The sequence below is a fragment of the Phasianus colchicus genome, chromosome 6, assembly GCF_987193195.1.
Source record: "Phasianus colchicus chromosome 6, bPhaCol1.hap1.1, whole genome shotgun sequence".
Taxonomy (NCBI): Eukaryota; Metazoa; Chordata; class Aves; order Galliformes; family Phasianidae; genus Phasianus; species Phasianus colchicus.
In genome coordinates, this window is record NC_143441.1 from 48,975,785 (window position 1) to 48,996,331 (window position 20,547).

Below are 20,547 nucleotides of genomic sequence, written 5' to 3' on the forward strand. Positions count from 1 at the left end.
CACCATGGGCAGAGGTCACCTGGGAGGCGATCAATAATTAATAGCAGAGGTAATGAAGTGACCATCTGAACAGCTGCTCAACAGAATTTCAACTATTCTAACCAGGCAGGCAGAAACGAGAGCTTTAAGTAAACAGCAGAAGAGTTTAAGCAGCACACTGTGAAGCTCTCCTTCCGAAATTGATTGTTTTGTCCCTTTCTGGACATTTATTTTCACTGATTTAGTGAAACTCAATTACACTGATGCATGTACTTTCCTCCAGTTTACAAATCACCTCCAAATCCCCAAAGCTGCTCCTTGTGACTCGATCAAACCCAACCTGCCTGCACAGCTCTAGAATAAAGCTCATCTGGAAGAAAGCACAGGCCTGACAGAGTGAGAACATTCAAATATATCCAAATCTTCCATGCTGTTTTTCTGTCTTGGAAAGAATTTCATGCTTACACTAACCACGTTAGCACTGAATATAAAAGTGACACAGAAAAGCATACAGAGCTTATTAGACTGCAGTCTTGCATTTAGAATAGAATTGTTACAGGTCTATTTGCACTCAGTGAGAATGACCCATAAACTTAGCAATGCTCCTTTCCTTTCTACAAAGAACTGTAGATGTCTGAGTATGATTCACTGTGTTTGAATAAAATGAACTCACATAATTTATTATTTTCAAGGTATTCATTGGATGTTTCTACCCAATTACGTCGCAGTCTGATAATTCTGTGCATTCTGTGATTCGTGTTTTGGACTCGCACAGAATTGCACAACCACTGAGGCGGTGCAGCACGAGGATGGAAACCTGTGCAAACACACATGCAATCACTTGCTCAAGGCTAAGATACTATTTAGAAACTCACTACGTGCTTTACATTTTGTACTCTGAATGTTTTGATTCCAGAGCATTTTGGCTCAAGTTCGCTATATGTTTCTTTTAAACATTTCTCTTATTTTTCTCTTACTTGCAGTTTTGCTGTCACCCTTACCTACGTCTCTTATCTGCTCACCAACACAGCAGAAAAGGAAATTTCACTAGTTTCCCATTTACTTTGTTTTTAAGGTGCACATGCACATACATGCTACACGCTATCCTCAGCTCTCCTTTAGCATATCCAAGCTAGATTTCCCTCACTTCAACTGAAATGCACCTTAGCTAAGGGAAGAATTAAAATAAACATACAATTCCTTCTCTTGGCAGAGGAATTTTTCAGTGCCCTCACACCCTGCCCCTCCAGAGCATATCCTTGGTCTCTGTCACATGATTTGCTTTCCTTTTCTCTCTTCCTCCACATTAAGAAAAATCAAATCAAACCAAACCAAACCATAACCCAAATCCAGAGGAGCGGGCAAAACAGGCAGGAAATGAGCAGCATCAAATATATAGAGCTGGTTGGCAGAGCAGAAGTGAAAAGTTAGAAATTTATTTATTTCTGTGATTATTTCCCATCAGAGATACATCCATTCTTGCATTCTCTTAAAAATGGAAGGGGAAAGATTTTTCAGTTTCAAGCATAGCATAAGTGGAGTTTGGAGATTATGAAAAAGATGGCATTCCTATGTTCACATTGAACTAAAATCCTCCAGTAATATAATGCAAATCCACTCAGTATCATCAGGTTCAAAGACAACACAGGAAACTTATTTGACACGATTTTATGTGCGTGTCAAAGCAGTTTAATAACTAGAACTCAAAGTAAGTAACCTGCTGCTCTTAACACACAATGCTTTAAAGTGCTGAAAGTTTAAAGTAAATTGAATGATTAGGTAAACAACCCTATAAATATAGGGTTCTTCTATAGCCAGAAGACCAAAAGCTGATACTTCTAGCCTCTGTGTGCATTAAACACAGGTGGAGAGGTTAAAATAAAGTCTCTCCCTTATTGGTCTGTTTTTGTGTCACTGGAAATGCTTTCAAGTGACATTCAAAGCAGCTTCACTATGCTTTAATGTGAAATACTTCAATCTTTCCTTATTTGCAAAAGAGAACTAAAACTAGGAAACAACTCAGCATCTGGAGTGTTATGGGAAGCCTACATTTTTAGAATTGGTCTTAAATGTTATTTTTGTATCATAAATTCAGAGAAAAGTTAGTTTTAAATTGAATGGATACTTCCCCATCAGCTGATACAACACATTGCCCATGAGGCAAACCTGCTGAAATAAACATCTAGAAGCACTTAGTTAAACCTCAGTTACCAAAGACCTCTGGAAAGCAGAATAAGAGAAGAGTCTGACCTTCTGAAGTCCTCCATTCTCCTCCACCAAAGGAGGAAGAGCACTGGTGCTGTTGGTAGATGGTGGTTCGACATTGTAGTCACGAAAGCAGCAGAATAAGGTGCTAAAGATACTTCGACTCCTCTGCTTCTTCAAGCTGATATTACATTGGGACACTAGAATAAAAAAACACAGAAAAATTCATATAATACAGATCTACTTTTCCAGATGTACAATGCCTGAACTCACATACATGGTTATTAGCTTAGAAGTCCTTCAACTGTAACAGAAACTCAAGAAGTTTTCCATCATATTGAGACCTTCCCTCTATTTCAGCACATTCTTTGTCAAACTTTGATGATGACACTAGCATACCATTGAGCAACCTAAATCTCAGCAGAATCACAGGTCACCACGTTGATCTAAGACACAATTTTCAGATTTCCTAGAAATATATTTCCTAGAGAGTGGTGATGCACTGGAACAGGTTGCCCAAGAAGGTTGTGGCCAGGCTGGATGTGGCCCTGGGCAGCCTGGTCTGGTAGTTGGCCATGCCAACTGGCTCTACTACCAGTGTGAGCTTCTCTTCAAACCCCCACGAGGTTTCTGATAGGTTCAACAGTTCTGTTTCTTCTAAAGCATATCTGCTCAAGTATTTTCACCCTCTCTTACCAACACAGAGTCACAGAATGGCCAGGGTTGGAAGGGACCTCAAGGATCGTGAATCTCCAGCCTCCCTGCCACATGCAGGGCCACCAACCTCCCCATCCAATCTGGCCTTGAACACCTCCAGGGATGGGGCATCCACAACGTCTCTGGGCAGCTGTTCCAGCACCTCACCATTCTCTCTGTACAGAACTTCCCCCTGACATTCAACCTAAATCTTCCCTCCCTCAACTTAAAACCATTTCCCCTTTGCAAGTCTGTGTGATGCACTGATCTTGGTTTCACAGGACAGTTTTGATATTCCACACTTGTGAGCACTCTCCCTTGTTCTGTATTACCTGCTTCTCTGATCTGTCCCTTTAGTCTCCATTTGAAAACATGACAGCACACTGATTTCTTTTTTCCCCTGAACTTTGTAAGGTACGAGAACATAACATGAAATTTTGCTCCACAAGCAATTTCTATGCACAGAATTCCTCCCCAAGTCCCGATCACACTTGACAATGAAGTCCAGCAGATATTCTGGACTGGATAGGCTGAGACTAAAGTCTTTGCTGCAGAAAACATCTCTATGAAGTCAATAGAAGGTTAGTGTTAAGCAAGAAAAACTAATTACTCAATGTTTGCATTATTGAGCTTCGTCTTCAGAAGGTTCCTGAACACAATCAAGGCAAGAAGTTACCTACACCACATCATGCTAGCCTTCAAACCTCACATTCTTAAGACCAGGCCATGGGTGGTCTGTATATGCAAAGAACAGTATTAAGTGGTTACAGGATGCAGAATTTCAAGAGAAATTCCACCCAACGAGAGCTGCAGCATTCTGGCAGCTGCGGCTACAGCCACAAAATGTTGGAGCTCCTGGAAATCTCCAGGATTGGTCAGGTCTGCTCACACCTCCCTGCTCCGAGAGCTGCTGCTGAGAACAAGGCTTTCCACTAGACATGAACTGCCTTCTCCATTTCATATTTTTGGGACTGGAAATGCAAGCAACACCCAGGATGAAAGCAGAGCGCACCATGAATTTATACATCAACACCATGCTTTGGTCTCATACCTTCCCAGTAACTGCTAGGGCAAGAATTCTTACCTCTTCCCATGCAGAAAATCTACACTTAGCTTTATGGTCAGTCATTCAAAATCCCACAGCCTTCCTCCATCTCCTCACAGTTGCTTTTAATTCTGTACTCATCCATGCACACTTCATATACCCGACGACCGTACAAATGCTGTCACTGTATTTCCTCATTCCCTGCTCCACACAACTAAAGATCACACTGGGCACAGCCTTCATGGGGTCTGCAAAAGTCTCCAAAGCCCTTTGTCCAAATATCCCAACATCCAAAAGGTTCTTTTCACCACATCTCTTGTTAATTGGAATTAACGAATAAAGTGAAGTGCCAACTGTTTGATGCTCCTCCCTTGATGAGCATTAAAATCTAGTGCCATTCTTTTCATTTGAGATGTTGTCAAAACAGGCTATACATACCACACTTTGTAGGGGCTCTGGTGCAGATCCATACTTTCAAACCAGAGGAACGTCCCACCTAGAGCTTCCCTGCCCTCATCCTCATGACAGATCTCCCTGCTCACAACCTGTGGCTGCTGCTGCCTGCAGATAAGCTCATTCCCACTTTGCCCACAAGCTTCTGCAAGTCACTGTGGTCCCAAGCACTGTGCTTCTCAAGGCCTTCTGCCACGTCCAAACGAACCCACAGCATTACTGAATGCGGGGAAGGATGCAAGGAAACATACAGGCAAGTTTTAAAACAAATTACTGTAACCACACAAGCCCAAACAGAAGATATGTAACCATACCAGGTGAAGAATGGGAAGGGAAACAATGAAGAAACTGTTACAGTGGAAAATAACACCCAAGCACACTTACAGCATAAATCCACCGCATCCTTGCAAACCTCCCATGACTCAAGTTACCCTTTGGAGTCAGAATCTTTATGCTTTTGTTCTCCAAATGCAGGAACTGCAACAGCAGTGTGAGTAACGTGGTGAAGAAAAGTTCTTCCCTCATGGGTGTATTCTGAAATAAAAGTTTAGTCCAGGGCTTCTCCCATCAAACTGCACTGTGGTTGTGTGAAAGACGGTTAATTTGTGCTATTGAAAGTCACAATTAATTATAAAAATGCAATTAATTGTAAGACTGCCATGCAGCCACTGCGCGCAAAGCCCTGTGCACTCAGGAGGCACAAGAGGCAGTCTGGAAGCTCCGCTCCGTCCCCCCCCAGCCCACAGGGTGTCCAATTATTGCTGCTGCTTCCTAATGAAATGCACGCAATAGCCAGTCTTCCTGAAGAACAGAAACAGAGTAACAGAAACAGAAACTGCATTTCCAGACAAACAAAAAGCAATAAAATGAACATCTGCGCATCACGAGCGCTCCGCGAACAAGGCTGTTTATAAGGCAAAATGGGAACGTGCAAGTAAGAACAAAGTAGCATTAAACAAAACCTTTCTTCATAAGAAGGCAGCTTCTAAATTTCTTCGTGATTACAGATGTGTAATGTCTCGATCTTAAGATTTCTTAGTAGAAAAATGAAGTTGTATAATCTACAGAAGTCAGAGCTACAAAGCAGTTCCGATTTTTGGAACACGCACATCAGGGCATAAGTTATTTTATAATACTTTAAACAAAACCTGCACGTGATTCCCAGATTGCTCTGGTTTTAAACACCATTTACAGTTTATTCTTGAACTGTTTAATTCCACATGGGCTTTGCAGGAATGGCAACTGTCACATACCCGAAATCACTGCCCACATCTGGGTTAACCTTCCTATAGGTAAAACCTGAGCAAATTGCTCTGTTTACACCCAGTGCCATACACTCCAGAGTTGTTTTCATTTCAGCTACGTTTGGTAACCTCTCTCCCCATCAAAATGTAATTGAATTATCTTCAGGCCTTGGTTTTTCCATCGGAGGCATTTCTTTGAAGGGAGGAATCCCAGACTAGTTTCGTGAAGGAAAATACTTCCCAAAGCACTTAATTCTGCCACCAAGATCTGTAATTCACAGAATAATGCTGTTCTATTAACCCGTTCTGCAGCGTTTTGGAAAGCAAACTCAGGAGCTGTATCAGCACACTGAGATGGAACTGTTAGCCCAGAACAGCTGAAGGGCAGCACAAAACTGGAGCATGCTCTCCATCCTGCCAAGGAGCTGTGAAAGTACACTTTTGGGTACTACTGAGAACAAAAAGGAGAGAAATAGTCAGGATGGATGTTAATTCAAAGCATAAAGAGAACTGACCTCCACCTCATCAAATAACACTCTGGAAATGTTTTTGTTGTTGCAGCAGCTTCAAGGAAAAACCAACTTTTGCCTGATCATAATTATTAGCTGCATTCCCTAAATGTGGGCGGATGAAATATCCGCTGCTGCTGGAAGCTCAATTGCTAAGCATTGACAGCAGTGAATTTCAAACCACGAAGCAGAACCCTGCTCTGCCTTCTCTGTACAGTGCTGTGATGCTCCATCTGCTGTAGGTCCTCAAGGCTGAATGCAGGGACTGGCCACACTGCCCTCTGAACTGACAAGGAGGAAGGAGAAATCACAAAAAGCCTCAAAACAGCACATAAACCAAGGTTCCAAGGAGAGCCCAAAGGATTCCAAGGAAAACCAAACAGCTGGTGTGCTACAGTCTGTACACTACAGTTGGATGTACATATTTATGATGGTATATCCTTCATATCACATGTGTTACTATTCATCTAAACCACGACTTAAAGATAAACATCCTTGCTGTCTTGCTGTGCTGCAAACATTCAAAAAAAAGTAAGATTTCATAACCAGGAAATGCTTAATGAAAATAAATCCATCTGTCAAAGCTCACCTCCTCGCAGCCAGTCAGCTTGAAGGCTTTAAGAACAGACCCACTGCTTTGGGGGCATTCACGATTAATAATGAAGCCAGAAAGTCAAAACAGCTTTTAACAACCTAATTAACCTGCTGAACCATGCTGTGAGCGAAATACCTTTGAGTTCACATTCAACAGTGCTGAGCCTGGCCAGCTCCTCTGCTTCTGCTCTGCTTGACAAGGCAACAGAGCTTCACTGAGTCCACTGCCACATGTAGCTGTGCATCTCCAAAGGCCTGAAAGGTACATCTCTTTGTGATCCAAGAAGTTCAAGCAGCCAGGGATTAAAACAGGTGAGAGTACGAACTCAGTAAGAGATGTCAGGCTTGCAGGACCCTTCCAGCACAATGCAGAGGGAGATGCTTTACCTCCATGTGAACGTCTGGATGGTGTTTAAAGAGGCCTGGATATGGCCATTCAGCCTCGCCTTGGTTTTCCCCTCAACTAGCATCTGTCCCATACTGGCACCCAGCTGCCTTGTTGGCAAGTGCCATCCTGAAGGACCAAGGATGGATCAAAGGTGGACCAAGGGACTGACCTGCACACTTGCCCTCTTTTCAAACAGGACCAAATAGCTGATGAGCACATAAAAAGGTATAAGAATATATAGCATTTCTGCATATATACATTTACTCTTATATACAATCCACAACTCAACCTTTTCCTGGTATTTGCCCTCTCCAGACCTCCTATGTTTTGCTGGAGCCAGGGACACAAGTGCTCTAAAACATGGATCTGCTTAAAAAAATAACAAAAAATATAAATCAATGCATAGCCACAGCCCACAGATACTCCTTTATCAGCTGTAAGTCTGAAACAGCAACAAAGCTGCCATGTCTACAGAAGTGCTTCAAAATAATAATAAAAGAAAGATAGCCCCTCGTCTCCCTTCTGCACCACATACAAGACAAAATTTAATGTCCCTTGACAGAAGTGACCAAACTCAACCTCTTCCCTTTTGCCCAGACACAGTATTTCTTGCTATAGAATTCACGCAATGCAGAAGTAAGACTCCTTAACAATGTAAGAGCAAAATAAAGCAGCGCAAATAATGCAGAAATAACTCCAGTGACAAAAGATCACCACTATTTTTAACCGAGTGGAAAATGCAGTGAGCTGAGTTACACAGGAAGCACGATGGAGCCATATTGTGCTGCAAAATAAACATTGCTTTTTGCAGTGATGCGACGGAGCCTCCTCCCTGCACCTTCTGTAGGGTTAACACTCCTTGCCACGGCAACCTATAAATAACACAGATCCCTCGAAACCAACAGATTTCAAGCACCGTCACGCCACAAAGATCCACTGTTAAAAATATGGGATTTTTTTTTTCCCCCCCCATAAAAGAAAATCAAGGCGTTTCGGGAGCTGCCTCGTTTCTGAGCTGCTCGTGCTGGAGCCGTGCCGACGCAGAGGGCTGCAGCAACAGGAAATACTGCGCGGTCTGGGCATGCATTGCATTCCTGTCCCGCCCCAAGCCAGCGGCCAACAAACAAACCTTTCTTCTAGTAAAAAGGGGAGGGGAAAAAAAAAGAAAAAAAGAAAAAAAAAAGAAAAAACCCAGGCGGACTGCACAAAGTTCACCAGCAGATGTGGCCTGTGAACGCAAGCGGAGAGAAAGAATTGGGTGCGAGCGCGATGGCACGGCAGTGCAAAGGTGGAACAGCAAAGGGCTGGGAGATTCCACGTGAGATGTGCAGCTCAGAGGTGCTGGGAGGCAACATGGAAGCAAGAGGGTTTGCTTTAAGGTTTCATAGCAGCTCACAATCCAAGTACAGCCGTTAGTCACAATGGTGAGGATTCTGTAGGACAAGATTTATTTTTGCAAAGAGTGTGGTTTTATGGTTGAAACTGAGTATAACATGGAGCACTACAGAATAAGGAATCAGCACTGAAGTTTGCCTTCAATCATAAATGTAACAAGGAGTATTAGTAACCAGAACGTATGTTTGTGCATCATGGCTTCTCTGAATTGCTCCCACGTTGGCCTCTGAAATCCTGGAAGGTAACCTAAAAGACATGGGTAAATACTTGAGCAGGAAGGCAGGAGGGAAGCAAACACAGGGAAACACAATGGAAGAATCTCAGGGTCCGTTCATCACGGCTGGTATTCTCTGGCATTGGAGTGGGATTTGAGTCAAAACAGCAATGAAACAAATGTAAACATGCATGTGTTTATAGAGGAGAAATATGTACAGCATCCGACCTGCCTGGCTGTGTGCTGGGCTTGAGTGAAGCATGGAGGGGAAGGGAGAAAAGAGGAACTCACCAAGCAGTTAGAGCATGGGGCAAGAGCTGCAAGCAGGTGGGCACCTGGAGCACAACTGGAGCCACTGCTGTCTGCCCCCACATTCCTACACGGCCATGCTGCAGCTGAAGATGTAATTCACTGAACAACGCTAACTAAGCCAAAAGCAGATGGGAAAGCAAGCTGAAGAGGAGCCCTTGTGCAGAGTTTTGCTGTAAGCTGTGTGCTGCACACCCAAGAGGCACATCCCCCAGCTGCAGTGCACCTAAGGGATGCCATGAAAACAAAACGTACAGGAGAGACATCAAATTCTCTGCTCCACAGGCATTGTCCAGTGCTGAACGTGCCCAGCTAGCCACATATTTTATCCAAGCAATTAATTTTTCAAGTTGAATTCTCACCCAATCCTAACACTGCCTGCAGAAAGAATATACACCTTTGGCACTTTTTGACTTGAAAAATACCAGACAAGTGATTCACCGAACCTGAACAAAGAAATTCCTCGAGTTTCTCTCCCCCCCAAAATAATCCTAACCCCTCCAATCAAACCTTACCAAAACTGTGCTCATCTGATGAAACAAGCTTCATTTACTTTTGCTAAATATAGCAGCAAGATGTTCCCATAGAGACAGCTACATTCCCAACTGCACTTTTTGCAGCAAATCCTTCAGAGAGGCATCAAACCTAAAGCGTTAGTCTATTTTTGCAGGCTTTCTCATCTCTTCCCCAGGAACAGCTCTTTGCTAAGGGACTAATCTAGCAGGCACACTGCTGCAGGGAGCTCCCTTGCAAGAAGTTCTGCTCCTCCACTTCACTTTATGAATTTTTCAGTCACTCCTTGGGGACGCTTTAACTCAGGATGCAGTTCTTCTCCTTGCCTGGCTCATCCCAGGTCTGCTTCCCCACTGATCCACCTCTAAGAGTGAAAAAGAAACTCAAAAACCCTTTTTTTTTCATATGTGTGTGTGTCATCTCAGATGCCTGCTCTGAATTACCACTTCTTTCTCCCAACATACTGCTGTTGTGTGGACACTGCATGCAGTTCTCATAGAACACGCTGTGCCAGAAAGCCGTGCTGATCCTGCTAACATGTCTGTAGAACCACTGACATCCCACTGCTTCTGTAAAAGAAGTAATAGAAACATGTATGACTGTAGGGAAGATTTACCATCTTTCTTGGGGTAGGAAATTGTTTCATTTTAAAATGTTGCGCATCTCAATATAAATGCTGTCATTTGGACCAAATACTGCTCTTCCCTGCTTCTTCTTCTCCCCAGTTTCTCTATACTCTGCAACCCACACATTGCTGCAGAAAAAAGAAGCAACTCCAATCATTTGGAAGAGGGAACTTTCTCTAAATCATTTTCTCATTAGTGCTTCTTTTGCTAATATGATCTGAAAGTAACAGTTGTTTCCAACAACTCCTGAAAGGAAGGTACAGCCAGCATACAGCCTGAGCAAGTTCCTGGAACCTAATGCATCTGGGAGGAAAACAAAGACATCAGACTTTGATCACAAACTTGACTGCTGCCTGTTTAATTGCAGGGATTTACTAAGGAATAGTCCATAAGACTTCAGTGTATCTGTACAGACAGAACCCAACTTAGAGGAACTGCCAAAGCCATGCCTCTTCCATCTTAGCTTCCATGGAGTAGACTTCACCTAACCTTAGGCTATCCTCCATTTTTTCAAATACTTGCAGTGTACTGGATATGTAGTACAAGTGAATATTGCAGAGAAAAAAAATATTGTTTAAGATGTAGTGGGTGGCAACCCTGCCCAGGTCAGGGGGGTTGGAGCTCTACAATCTTTGAGGTCCCCTCCAACCCAATTCACAGACTCACAGAATGGCTTGGATTGGAAGGGACCTCAAAGATCATCAAATTGAATGAATTTAAGTTGAGCTGATTTTTTTTTGGAAGAGCTTCAAATATTCAGTAACTGCATTAAATGTAAAGGAATTACAACATCAGTCACTGCAGGGTTTCAATTCAGTAGGAGCACCCACCTTCTGTCGTTATACTTTGAGCAAACAGTTAAATCAAAAACCCACGAAGGCATGTGGTGAATTCTCATTAATAATTAGCTCAATCTGGCTGCACTGTGCTGCTGAGGCAGGAGACCTCTCACTTTGGCTTTCCAACTCCATTTCCCTGGGGTCTACTTAAGAAAGCCATTAAGATACATGCTGTCAATTCTAAAAAAACAAGCATAATGCACTCACGTTATGTTTAAAACATCTAAACGTCTATCTGAATCCAGATCAACTATTAAAAAAAAAAAAAAAGACTGTATAAGAGGGAACAGCCAAAACCAATACACATCTGACAGTTTTAATGAATGATCAGGAGTCTGACAGGAGTTTTATTTCCTAGCTGGCTACGTGTGTTCGCTGTACCCAAACATGAAGCTGAACAAAACAGCAGAGTGACTTCTAGGAAAGCACTCGGTGTACTCCCTCCATTCAGCAAAAAAAAAAAAAGACAAAAAAAAGTAATGCTTAGTGTTAAAAATCAAAAAGCTTGAAGCAATATCTACCAACAGCTAAAAGGCAGCACAAGTAATACCAGCACCCCCTGTAGCAGGATGGACGGCTGGCTGCCAGCCTGGCTTTGCATTAAGACTATTTTCAACTGATCCAGATACATTGTGGAATACTCATTCCCTGCTCTCCTGACCATATAGTTTGGATGGAAGATTATATTCAATTTTGGATCATGAAAAACAGCACATTCCCACCTGGAAATGTGATATTAGGAAACCTAAGCTAGGCTAAGATTGGAACCGAAGATGCGGGAATGGCTGAAGTTACTGCAGGTTTCACTGAAAAAAAGCAGCAAAACTTGCCCAACTTCCAGCAATTCCTTCCCTAAACAAAGCCTGGTTTCATTGCTTGTTTAGAAATTCAGATAATCAGCAATGAAAATAAATGACTTCTCTTCTGACATATTACATTTCCAACAGGAGGGACTTTTCTGAAGGCATCCTGGTGTCTTTACCACATCTTTCAGTGCCTCTGTTGCACGGCAGCTGGAACAGCTGGAGACACATTTGGTTGTTCTCCAAAGCCCAGAACATCACGTACATTCAGCCCATGTGATACATCCTAAACTTCACATAGAAAGGAAAGTGTGCAGTTTAATACCAATGCTTTAACTTTTACTGATCCTGGAAAGCAGAACATGAACCGTTTTGTTGTACAATGGAACAAAAAATGCTTACATTTGTCAATGATTATGTAGCTACATCCCATCAAACCTGCCTTGCTACCCTCAGAGATCACGCCTTCACCCTGTCAGAAAGGATAAATGAAGGTAAAAAATAACACCTGCACCCACCAACAGAACTGAAGCTTTCTACTGAAGCAGAACACGTGCAGGTCTGCTGGTCTCTGTTCCACCTGGCAAAAAAGCTGCTTTTCTTCATTGCTGTTGCAGTGCTAAGGGGATTCAGCTCATTCAGTCCTGACTTAAGACATCCCCACATCTCGCATCCTCTTCTCTCAGCCATGAGGCAGCTCCATTTACCACTGTGTTAAGGAAGACCTCAGTGCTCTGCAGCTCTTGGCACAGCAGACCACCAGCTCCTGAAGAGCAGGGACTCTTCACCCATTGGAGCTCTCATCCCCTCACCTGGTTTGACAGCAGAAGAGCACTAATGCTCTCCCACCCAGGAGCCCTGCACAGTGGCCAATCCAGAACATGCTCACATGAAAAATCCCAGCCAGGGTAACCCGCAAAAGTTGAATCACTGTTTTCATCTATGAGCATCAACCAGTGGGACGTCCACCATCATGACCATCCATTTTGGATAGCTCATGCACCACACAACAGCTCTCTGCACCATACAACTTAAGGTTTGCCAGCCTGCAGCCATCCCCTGCAATGGGGCTCATGACTTGGCCTGAGACAGAACAAGGGAAAAGCAGCAGCCATTTCTAACCCCAAACCTGTCTGCAGTCCAGCTCTGCACAGCCCAGCTTGCATTGAGAGAGGCCCTGTGTGGGATGTTGCAATCATAGTTGCATCCTTCGGTCATCTGCACAACTTTAAGCCCCCTTAGAATGCATTTCCACCAATAACCCAGCCCCAGCATATTCACTCAGTTATTAAAATCTAAACCAACTGCTGCCTTCGAATTCAGCTCCTGAAGCTCCACAGATCTAAAGCAGAAATGCATTGTGTGTGACTGCACACTTGCTGCAAAACAAGCAAAATATTTGGCATCTCTCCCACTCCTATGTAACCCAAAAAGAGAGGACAAATAGCTGTGTATCAGCTTGCTTCATTCCAGCCCTTCCTACAAGACCGTATGCTTCTTGGGGACAGAGGAACATATTATGAGGCAAATGCATGTCAACAGACAATTTTCCCAGCCCTAAATTTAACAGAGATTAGCAGTACAAGTACAGAGCTAAGCTGTGCAGTACTGGAGATGCACTCACTGCCCTTTCTGCTGAAGAACTCTGGTCTCATCCCACTGGCCCAGCACAAGGCTTTGGCTGCAGCCCCACAAAGAATCACAGAATCACGGAGGCTGGAAAAGACCTCTAAGACCACCAAGGCCAACCACTGACACACCCCACTATGCCCACATCCCTCAGTGCCACATCTCCACAGCTCCTGAACACCTCCAGGATCTGTGACTCCAGCACCTCCCTGGGCAGCTGTGCCACTGCATCACCACTCTTTTTGGTGAAGAAATTTTTCCTAATATCCAACTTGAACCTCCTCTGGTAGCAACCAAAGAGAGACCCATTGAGCTCAGTGAGCATGCTGCCAAACTCCCCTGCCCAGACTCCAACAGCAGAAAGTATCTAGCAGGGAATGGGTCTCCACGTTGAAATTATAACAGGAGAATAAAAACCAGTTCATTTCCAAGGCCTTTTCACGGATCTTCTCCTTAGCTTGCTGTTGTCAGGAATCACTCCAGCTCACCACAGGTAGTATTCACAAAGCCAAGCTGATAAGCACTTGTAGGGTATAATTTGCATCATTTGTCTACGTTAGAACTCACCCAAAAAGTGCCTGGTTTTGTTTTGTTTTTCTCTAAGAGAGGCTCTGAAGAATAGCTCAGCTGTTTATATTGCAAACAACTACAGTTCAGGGAGAGATCACCCCCCCTGGATCCCTTCTTTCCTGTAAGTCAGCAGAGTTGGCCAAGACCAGAAACAATCCATCAAGCGTATCTGCACTAAAAATACTGCAAAATAACCCCTTCGTGCAACCCTTCTCCTCCTCCACCCATATCAATGCAACTATTTCCCAACCAAAACTCCAAACTAGAAGTCTGCGTAGTTCCAATACAGACGAAAGGTGCCCACATGAGAAACAAGACACAGGACTAGGGAGCCATCAGGTTCCTTGACAAAGCTGGGTGAGGAACCCAAAGCTGGGTGAGGAACCCCTGCTTGATTCCTGTGTGCCATGAATGCCTCCCAAATCCACCAGGAGCTGCTGAGGGTTCCCCAGGTTTTCAGATTCCTGGGGACTCCTGAGTACTCTGTGCCATGTTGCAAGAAAACCACTGTGGTATGGAAAGTCTGATGACAGAATGTTTCAGAGCAGATTTATTTGTCCAACATATTATGAAAAGCCACCAGCTCAAAGATCACAACAAAATTCACAAGGGAAAGAGCTTACACAAACAGAGCAGAGCTTCTGGATGTACTTCCACTGCAGTTTTTCCCCCTCATTCTCCCTCCCTCCTTTTGCCAAGAGGTGAAAGTGGAACATTTTTTCATACAGAGGATGCCTTGGATACAGAGCTGTGCAGCAATGAAGCACGCACGTGATCCATGAAGCTTGTTGTTGTGTTTTTTTTTTTCCCCCCTCAGCTGGGAAAATTCAATTATTCAAAGAATCTTCTTTAATCAGCTACTGCACGCTTATAGGCAAGGCCGAGCGTGGAAGAGGCTGCTTCATTCCCTTCCTTTAATGAAGGACGAGCATCATTTCCAAATACCTTTGACATGCCACACGTTGAGACATGCTTCACCATCATTCAATAACAAGGCGAGGTAATTACAGTACTTAGGTAATGTTTGTGCCTGCTTTCTGGTTTTGAGTTCCTTGCCACTACCAAAAGCCTTATGTTTAATCTAAAGACAGCTCTATCTACACAGCCTCAAAAAATGCAATTTCTACAAATCTGTGACATCCATCCTTCTCTCTTCCTTATGGTACAAAGATCTGTACCAGCACTGTTTGCATTGTAAGGCACTGGATAAAGCACAGAAAACATTAAGGAATGTAGCTGGAAGTCAGGATGCAGGAAAAAAAAAAAAGCTAGAACATGAATTTTCCATTGCAAACATCAGTTTCAGATACTCCCAATAAAAGGAAAGACAGTAAGATCCAATGAATGATGGAAGGTACCAACTGCTTGACCACTCTGGTATCAAGCTGAGGTTTCCCTAAAACTCTGCATCAAGTGACAAAATACAAACTCACACTGTACATCTTAGCAGGGTGTATGTACTGCAAAGCAGAAAGCTCCATCTCCAGCAGGAGACCATTCACAAGTTAAAGCCCGAAGAGAAGTGGATTAACCTTTCTGCTCCAAGTTTCTATGCTTTAAGACAAATAGCTTCACGTCTTGTGTGCCATGGTTGTCTGCAGAACACCTTTTTAAACCTGGTCCCAAAAAATAATACATATATAACAGACCAACCCACAGAACGTGGACAACATACCAGCAGCTTCGTTTGGAATCACAGGTGAGACACACCAGCAGCCTTCCTCCAGGAGCTCGAGGCTGAACGTATATTAAAAATGAGAGGTACTCATACAATTTGTTACTGAGGTCCGGAGGAGCATTTAGCCTCTAACATCCTAACTTTATTCCCTGCTCACAGGTAGCATAAAATTCTGTTGTTGTATCACACATCAACATTTTGTCCCACGCATTCTGAGAATGGCACGAAGCACACGCACATCAGGCCTTTAATATTCAAGGAACGATTTAAGTTATGGCTTCCACAAAATCTAATTGTGGTGTTTGGTGTTTGTATACTACTAATTACAGATATTTTTCTTATTAATAAACTAATTGTTGTGCAAGATTTGAGTAAGGCGATGAAATAACGTATCTTGAGAGCTCCTTGTATGAACATGCAGCTTGGTGGATTTTTTCCCTTGAGTCACTTCAGGCAATTAAACTGAGCACAATCTAGGAATGAGAAAGTACATTAAGTGAAACACAGCACTGAGGGTGTCACCTGGCTTACACCTCTTGCTTATAGTGACAGTACAGGGGAAGTTGAAGTACAACCATAGGTTCCCACCAGATTTAAAATATCCCATATTGAAAGAATATATTGTACTACACAACACTAAGCAGCTTGAAATGCTTTCCCAAATACCACCTGTAAGGCACAGACAGAAGGGCTCACACACTTTGCCTGCTTAAATAAACCAAGAGCACGCACACGCAGGCATGAATACAGCCGTGCATATGCACACATCTGGCTTTGCCTGCCTGAAAAAGTGCTGTGAGGAACACAAGAACATACCCAGCCCTGCCCAAACCAGAGAGCTGATCCTGCTCACACGTGGAGCTTAAAGCAACTTCAGGAAGCAGAAAATCATTTGAAAACACATATCCCAATGAGAACTACTCTGACTTCTGTGAGGAATTAAATTCCTATAGTATTGCACGCATTATTCAATGGCCTTATCAGCTTATTTTCAGCAGAATAGTGGTTCCTGTTCCCTAAGGAAAGTACAACAGTACTCCCATACACCACTCCAGTGCTAGCAAGAGCTGGAGTTAGAAAAGACCCCCTACATGCTTTTCTATACAGATTACGTATTCTTAGTTTCATTTTTACTGAGAAGAAAGAGAAAGCTTTCAGCTCTGCTTTCTTCATGAATAACACAGTAAAAAAATTAATACTAGAGAACAAATCCTCTTCTTGAGCTTCCAGAAACAGTGCTGCATTTGTTGTACTACTGTGAAAGGATTAAGGCAGACATTTAAATAGGGGCAGATCATAAACCACTGTTTTTTAAACTCAAGCTGTAACAAGGAATTTCACTATTTATCACATTGATTCTAAATCATTAACATATAGCCTAGTGACTGCTATCAAAGAAGATGACCACTTACCACGACCACAACAGGGAGCTCAGAGCATTCTGGTCCATAACTCCGACTTATATGTAAGGTACCTTTGATGTTATATAACCTGAAACAGATTTTTTTTCTGCCACTCGTGAAAAACAGCTCTGTTCACGTGGAAAACAGAGGAGAAAACTGGTTTGGAGGCAGGTATTGCTAGTCCACGGCTCTAACACAACAAGCAAATAAAACCACTTACAACAATCGAACGGCTTCACGCAACAGATGGAGCAAAACAACCAGAGAACCTCCTGGAGGAGCAGGTCCTGCACAGAGCCGTGCTGCTCGCTGCTGCTTCCATCCCAAAGGCTCCCAGTCCTCCTCCTGTGAGAGCAAACAAACTGCAGGCCGTGAACTCAGGCGGTCACAGATCAGCAAACAAGAGGCCAGCCCTGCTGCTTCCATGTGTCTGGAAGCGTTCAGTCCCAGGGAGCCTGCGGGTGCTTTGCCAGGAAGCCACAGTGAGTTCATGACACAAGGAAGCGGACGAGGTGTCCTCAGAGAAAGGAGCTTACGCCCTGCAATCTGCAGAATGAAGGCTGAATCTAACCAAACTGTCCCGTCCTTGCTCCTACACACTGCTTCTGCTGGAGGGATCATAGAATGGCCCGGGTTGAGAAGGATCTCAAAGATCATCTAGTTTCAACCCCTCTGCCACAGGCAGGGTCACCAACCACTAGACCATACCACAAGCCAAAACGGCCCTTTCGTGGTGGAAGGAATTTGTTATGGACTGGACTGGGCTACCACAGCTGCAGCAATGGGGCTATGGCAGCTTTCTGCCCATCTCCTCCTTGCTCTGCCTTATGAAACTACATCCCACAAGAGCTAGCCAGGGAGGGAGAAAGTTCTAACATTTACCCAAGTTACTACAAATACACTTTATATACATACTACAAATGCTTTTGAAGTTGTTAACAAATTAAGTTACCAGCACTCCAAAATTTCTTCTGGGGCTGTATTTTCAGGTGCTCCTCATAAAGACAAATCAAGGGGCAGGACATGAGAATCAGAGACTCTGCAGTGCTTGCATAGGAATCCCCAACTAAAACAGGGTTCTTAATGCTCTTAAAGGGAATTGTGGTCCCAGTGATGTTTTGGGAACAGTGTCTCCAAGTTCTTTCGCTCTGCATCGTTTGGGAGCTTTCTGCAAGTCTGTGGCTCAAAGAAAAGTCTGTCATTTCCTCATGTTGTTCTTCCAAAAACTCCCGTTTTTTTTTCTCCTACATCTCAACATTTGCTTTAGTCTGAAATAACAAAATTCACATGAGGAGCTCTTTACCTGAACACTCCCAGAAATAAAGCCCTTTTTGCTTCAGCAATGCCAAGGGGCAGCTTTGCCCCTGCAGCCCCCAGCACCAGCAGGAATCTGCCCGGCAGCAGCTGGCAGCAGCGCAGCGAGCCGCCCAGCCCATGTTTGTGCATTACCCATTTTCCTTTTGGCGAGCGCTTGGTGCTGAGAACGCTCTTCTCCCCTTATACAGGAAGCCGGGGCCTCAAGCTTAATCCTGCACATTCAGTTCTGTTCTGTTCCAGCTACCGCTGCAAGCGGCTTCTCCTTGCAAAAAAAGCACCCAGAGCTCTCGCGACCAAATCTTTGCTGCAAGCCGTATGGTGAGATTTTTTTCTCCCTATTTCTGAGAGAAAAGCGAGGGGAAAAATTTTTTTTTTTTTTTTTTTTTACAAATTCCTACAGTTGAACAAACACTGTTTATCAAAACAGAGGGAGGATAACAGCTCTGAAGGTACAAACAAATCTTGCAACATCCCTACAACCAAGTGTGTCCCAATGCTGGATGCTCAGGGAGGTGCTGGAGTCACTATACCCAGAGGTTTTCAAGAAAAGGGAACATGTGGCACTGATGGCTTAGTGGGCATGGTGGGGATGGTTGGACGAGATGATCTCGGTGGTCTTTTTGAACCTTAGTGATTCTAAGATCTGTATCCACGTGCTTTGACACAGCCATGCTTCAGCTGCTATGAGGCAGATGCTGTCACGCTCAAGCACTTCTAGTACCTTTTGTGGGGCTGGAGGAAGAGGTAGCACCAACAAACTCGCAAGAGATGGGCAGAAAGGCGTGGAAGAAGTGGCTGCTAACAAAAGACGTTGGCTTCCAAGGCTGCAATGGGTCAAGAAGGTAAAAGGAGGAAGAAGGAACTACAGCTCTGATTTCTCTCCTTGTAGGCTGAAGGTGGAGGAGTTTCTCTGGAATAAGATGGCAGCTCTGCTCCTGCTCTGCGGCCTGCTCCATGCCAGCTGGTTAAGACAGCAATAGCAACAAATGACTGTTGACTTTAGCATTGACTGCTGCATGGAGATCACCATCACAATGAGCCCACGTACATCAGCCTGTGCTCAGCTGCATACCTGCCCCAAAAGCATAGAAGGACACACAAAAAGCACCACAAAAGCAGGGATCTGAGCAGCTTCCCCTAAGTCAGGCCAGGTCCAAAAGTCAGTCCTACGTGCATTCTGCAAAAACATTTAGTACCACCAAGAAAAGAGGCAGCTGCTCTAAGGGGATGGAAGAAGGGATTCTGCCTTCAGTGACAGCTGAACTCATCTCTTCTGGGTTACATGATACTGCTGATTCAAGGTGCTTCCCACGGCAGGAATGAACTTGATGTTTTTAAATGTTCTCGCTTCATTTCATGTTCAATTACAGAGATTCCCTATGCATTTATATATAACACCCCACAGCACCGTACCATTAAGGGAAACAATAGAATTGAGTTGGAAGGGACCCTTAACGGGCATCTGGTCCAACTCCACTGCAACCAACAGGGACTCCTACAGCTCCATCAGGTGCTCAGAGCCCCACCCAGCCTCACCTTGTGCGTCTCCAGGGATGGAGAGGAGGGATGGAAGCAAACTGTATGCAGATCAACTATCTGCAGAAGTAACCCCACCAACATACCTTTTCTCTATTAAAAAACATATGCCAACATCTGCATTATTTTCCTTTCTGTTGGCAACCCACCTATTGAAGTGCTGTAGTCATATCAGTCGCTGAGACCTAAAGCCATCCTTCATATCGTTAAAATAGTCCACATAACTACTTCTGTTAGAACCTGTCCAATCCATCATTTTTTAAAGCCTTTGAAAACTGGGACTGCATGATCTCCACAGATAATGGGAAACAAACTCTTACCTCAAAAGTTCCTAATGTCAAGACCTAGCAAAGGAGATGCAGAATAAAGCGTGTCTTATCTTTCAAGCATCTCTTCAAGATCACTGCTCATCCTATCCAACTGCAGTAGGGAGAACAGATTCTTTTTATAGCAGAGTATATTTTCAATCCTGACCTAAACAACAAGGATAAAAAATTCTCATGATAAAAAGAAAAGTCCTCAATTTGTTCAGTCTTTGACAACAGGTCAGCCTCTCTAGCCTGCCTCCTTTCTCCCTGCTCCTTGGAATGCTCTCAAATCCA

General features: G+C 43.8%; 1 protein-coding gene across 3 annotated transcripts in view; it reads right to left on the minus strand.

The window, feature by feature from the left end:
- Positions 1–20,547, minus strand: part of CTDSPL (CTD small phosphatase like) — a 72,099-nt gene that overhangs the window by 30,352 nt on the left and 21,200 nt on the right. For all 3 annotated transcript variants that reach the window (XM_090143218.1, XM_090143219.1, XM_031607807.2), the window contains one exon: positions 2,230–2,384. In XM_090143218.1, the coding sequence (XP_089999344.1) occupies positions 2,230–2,384 (155 nt within the window). The remainder of the gene's footprint in view (positions 1–2,229; positions 2,385–20,547) is intronic.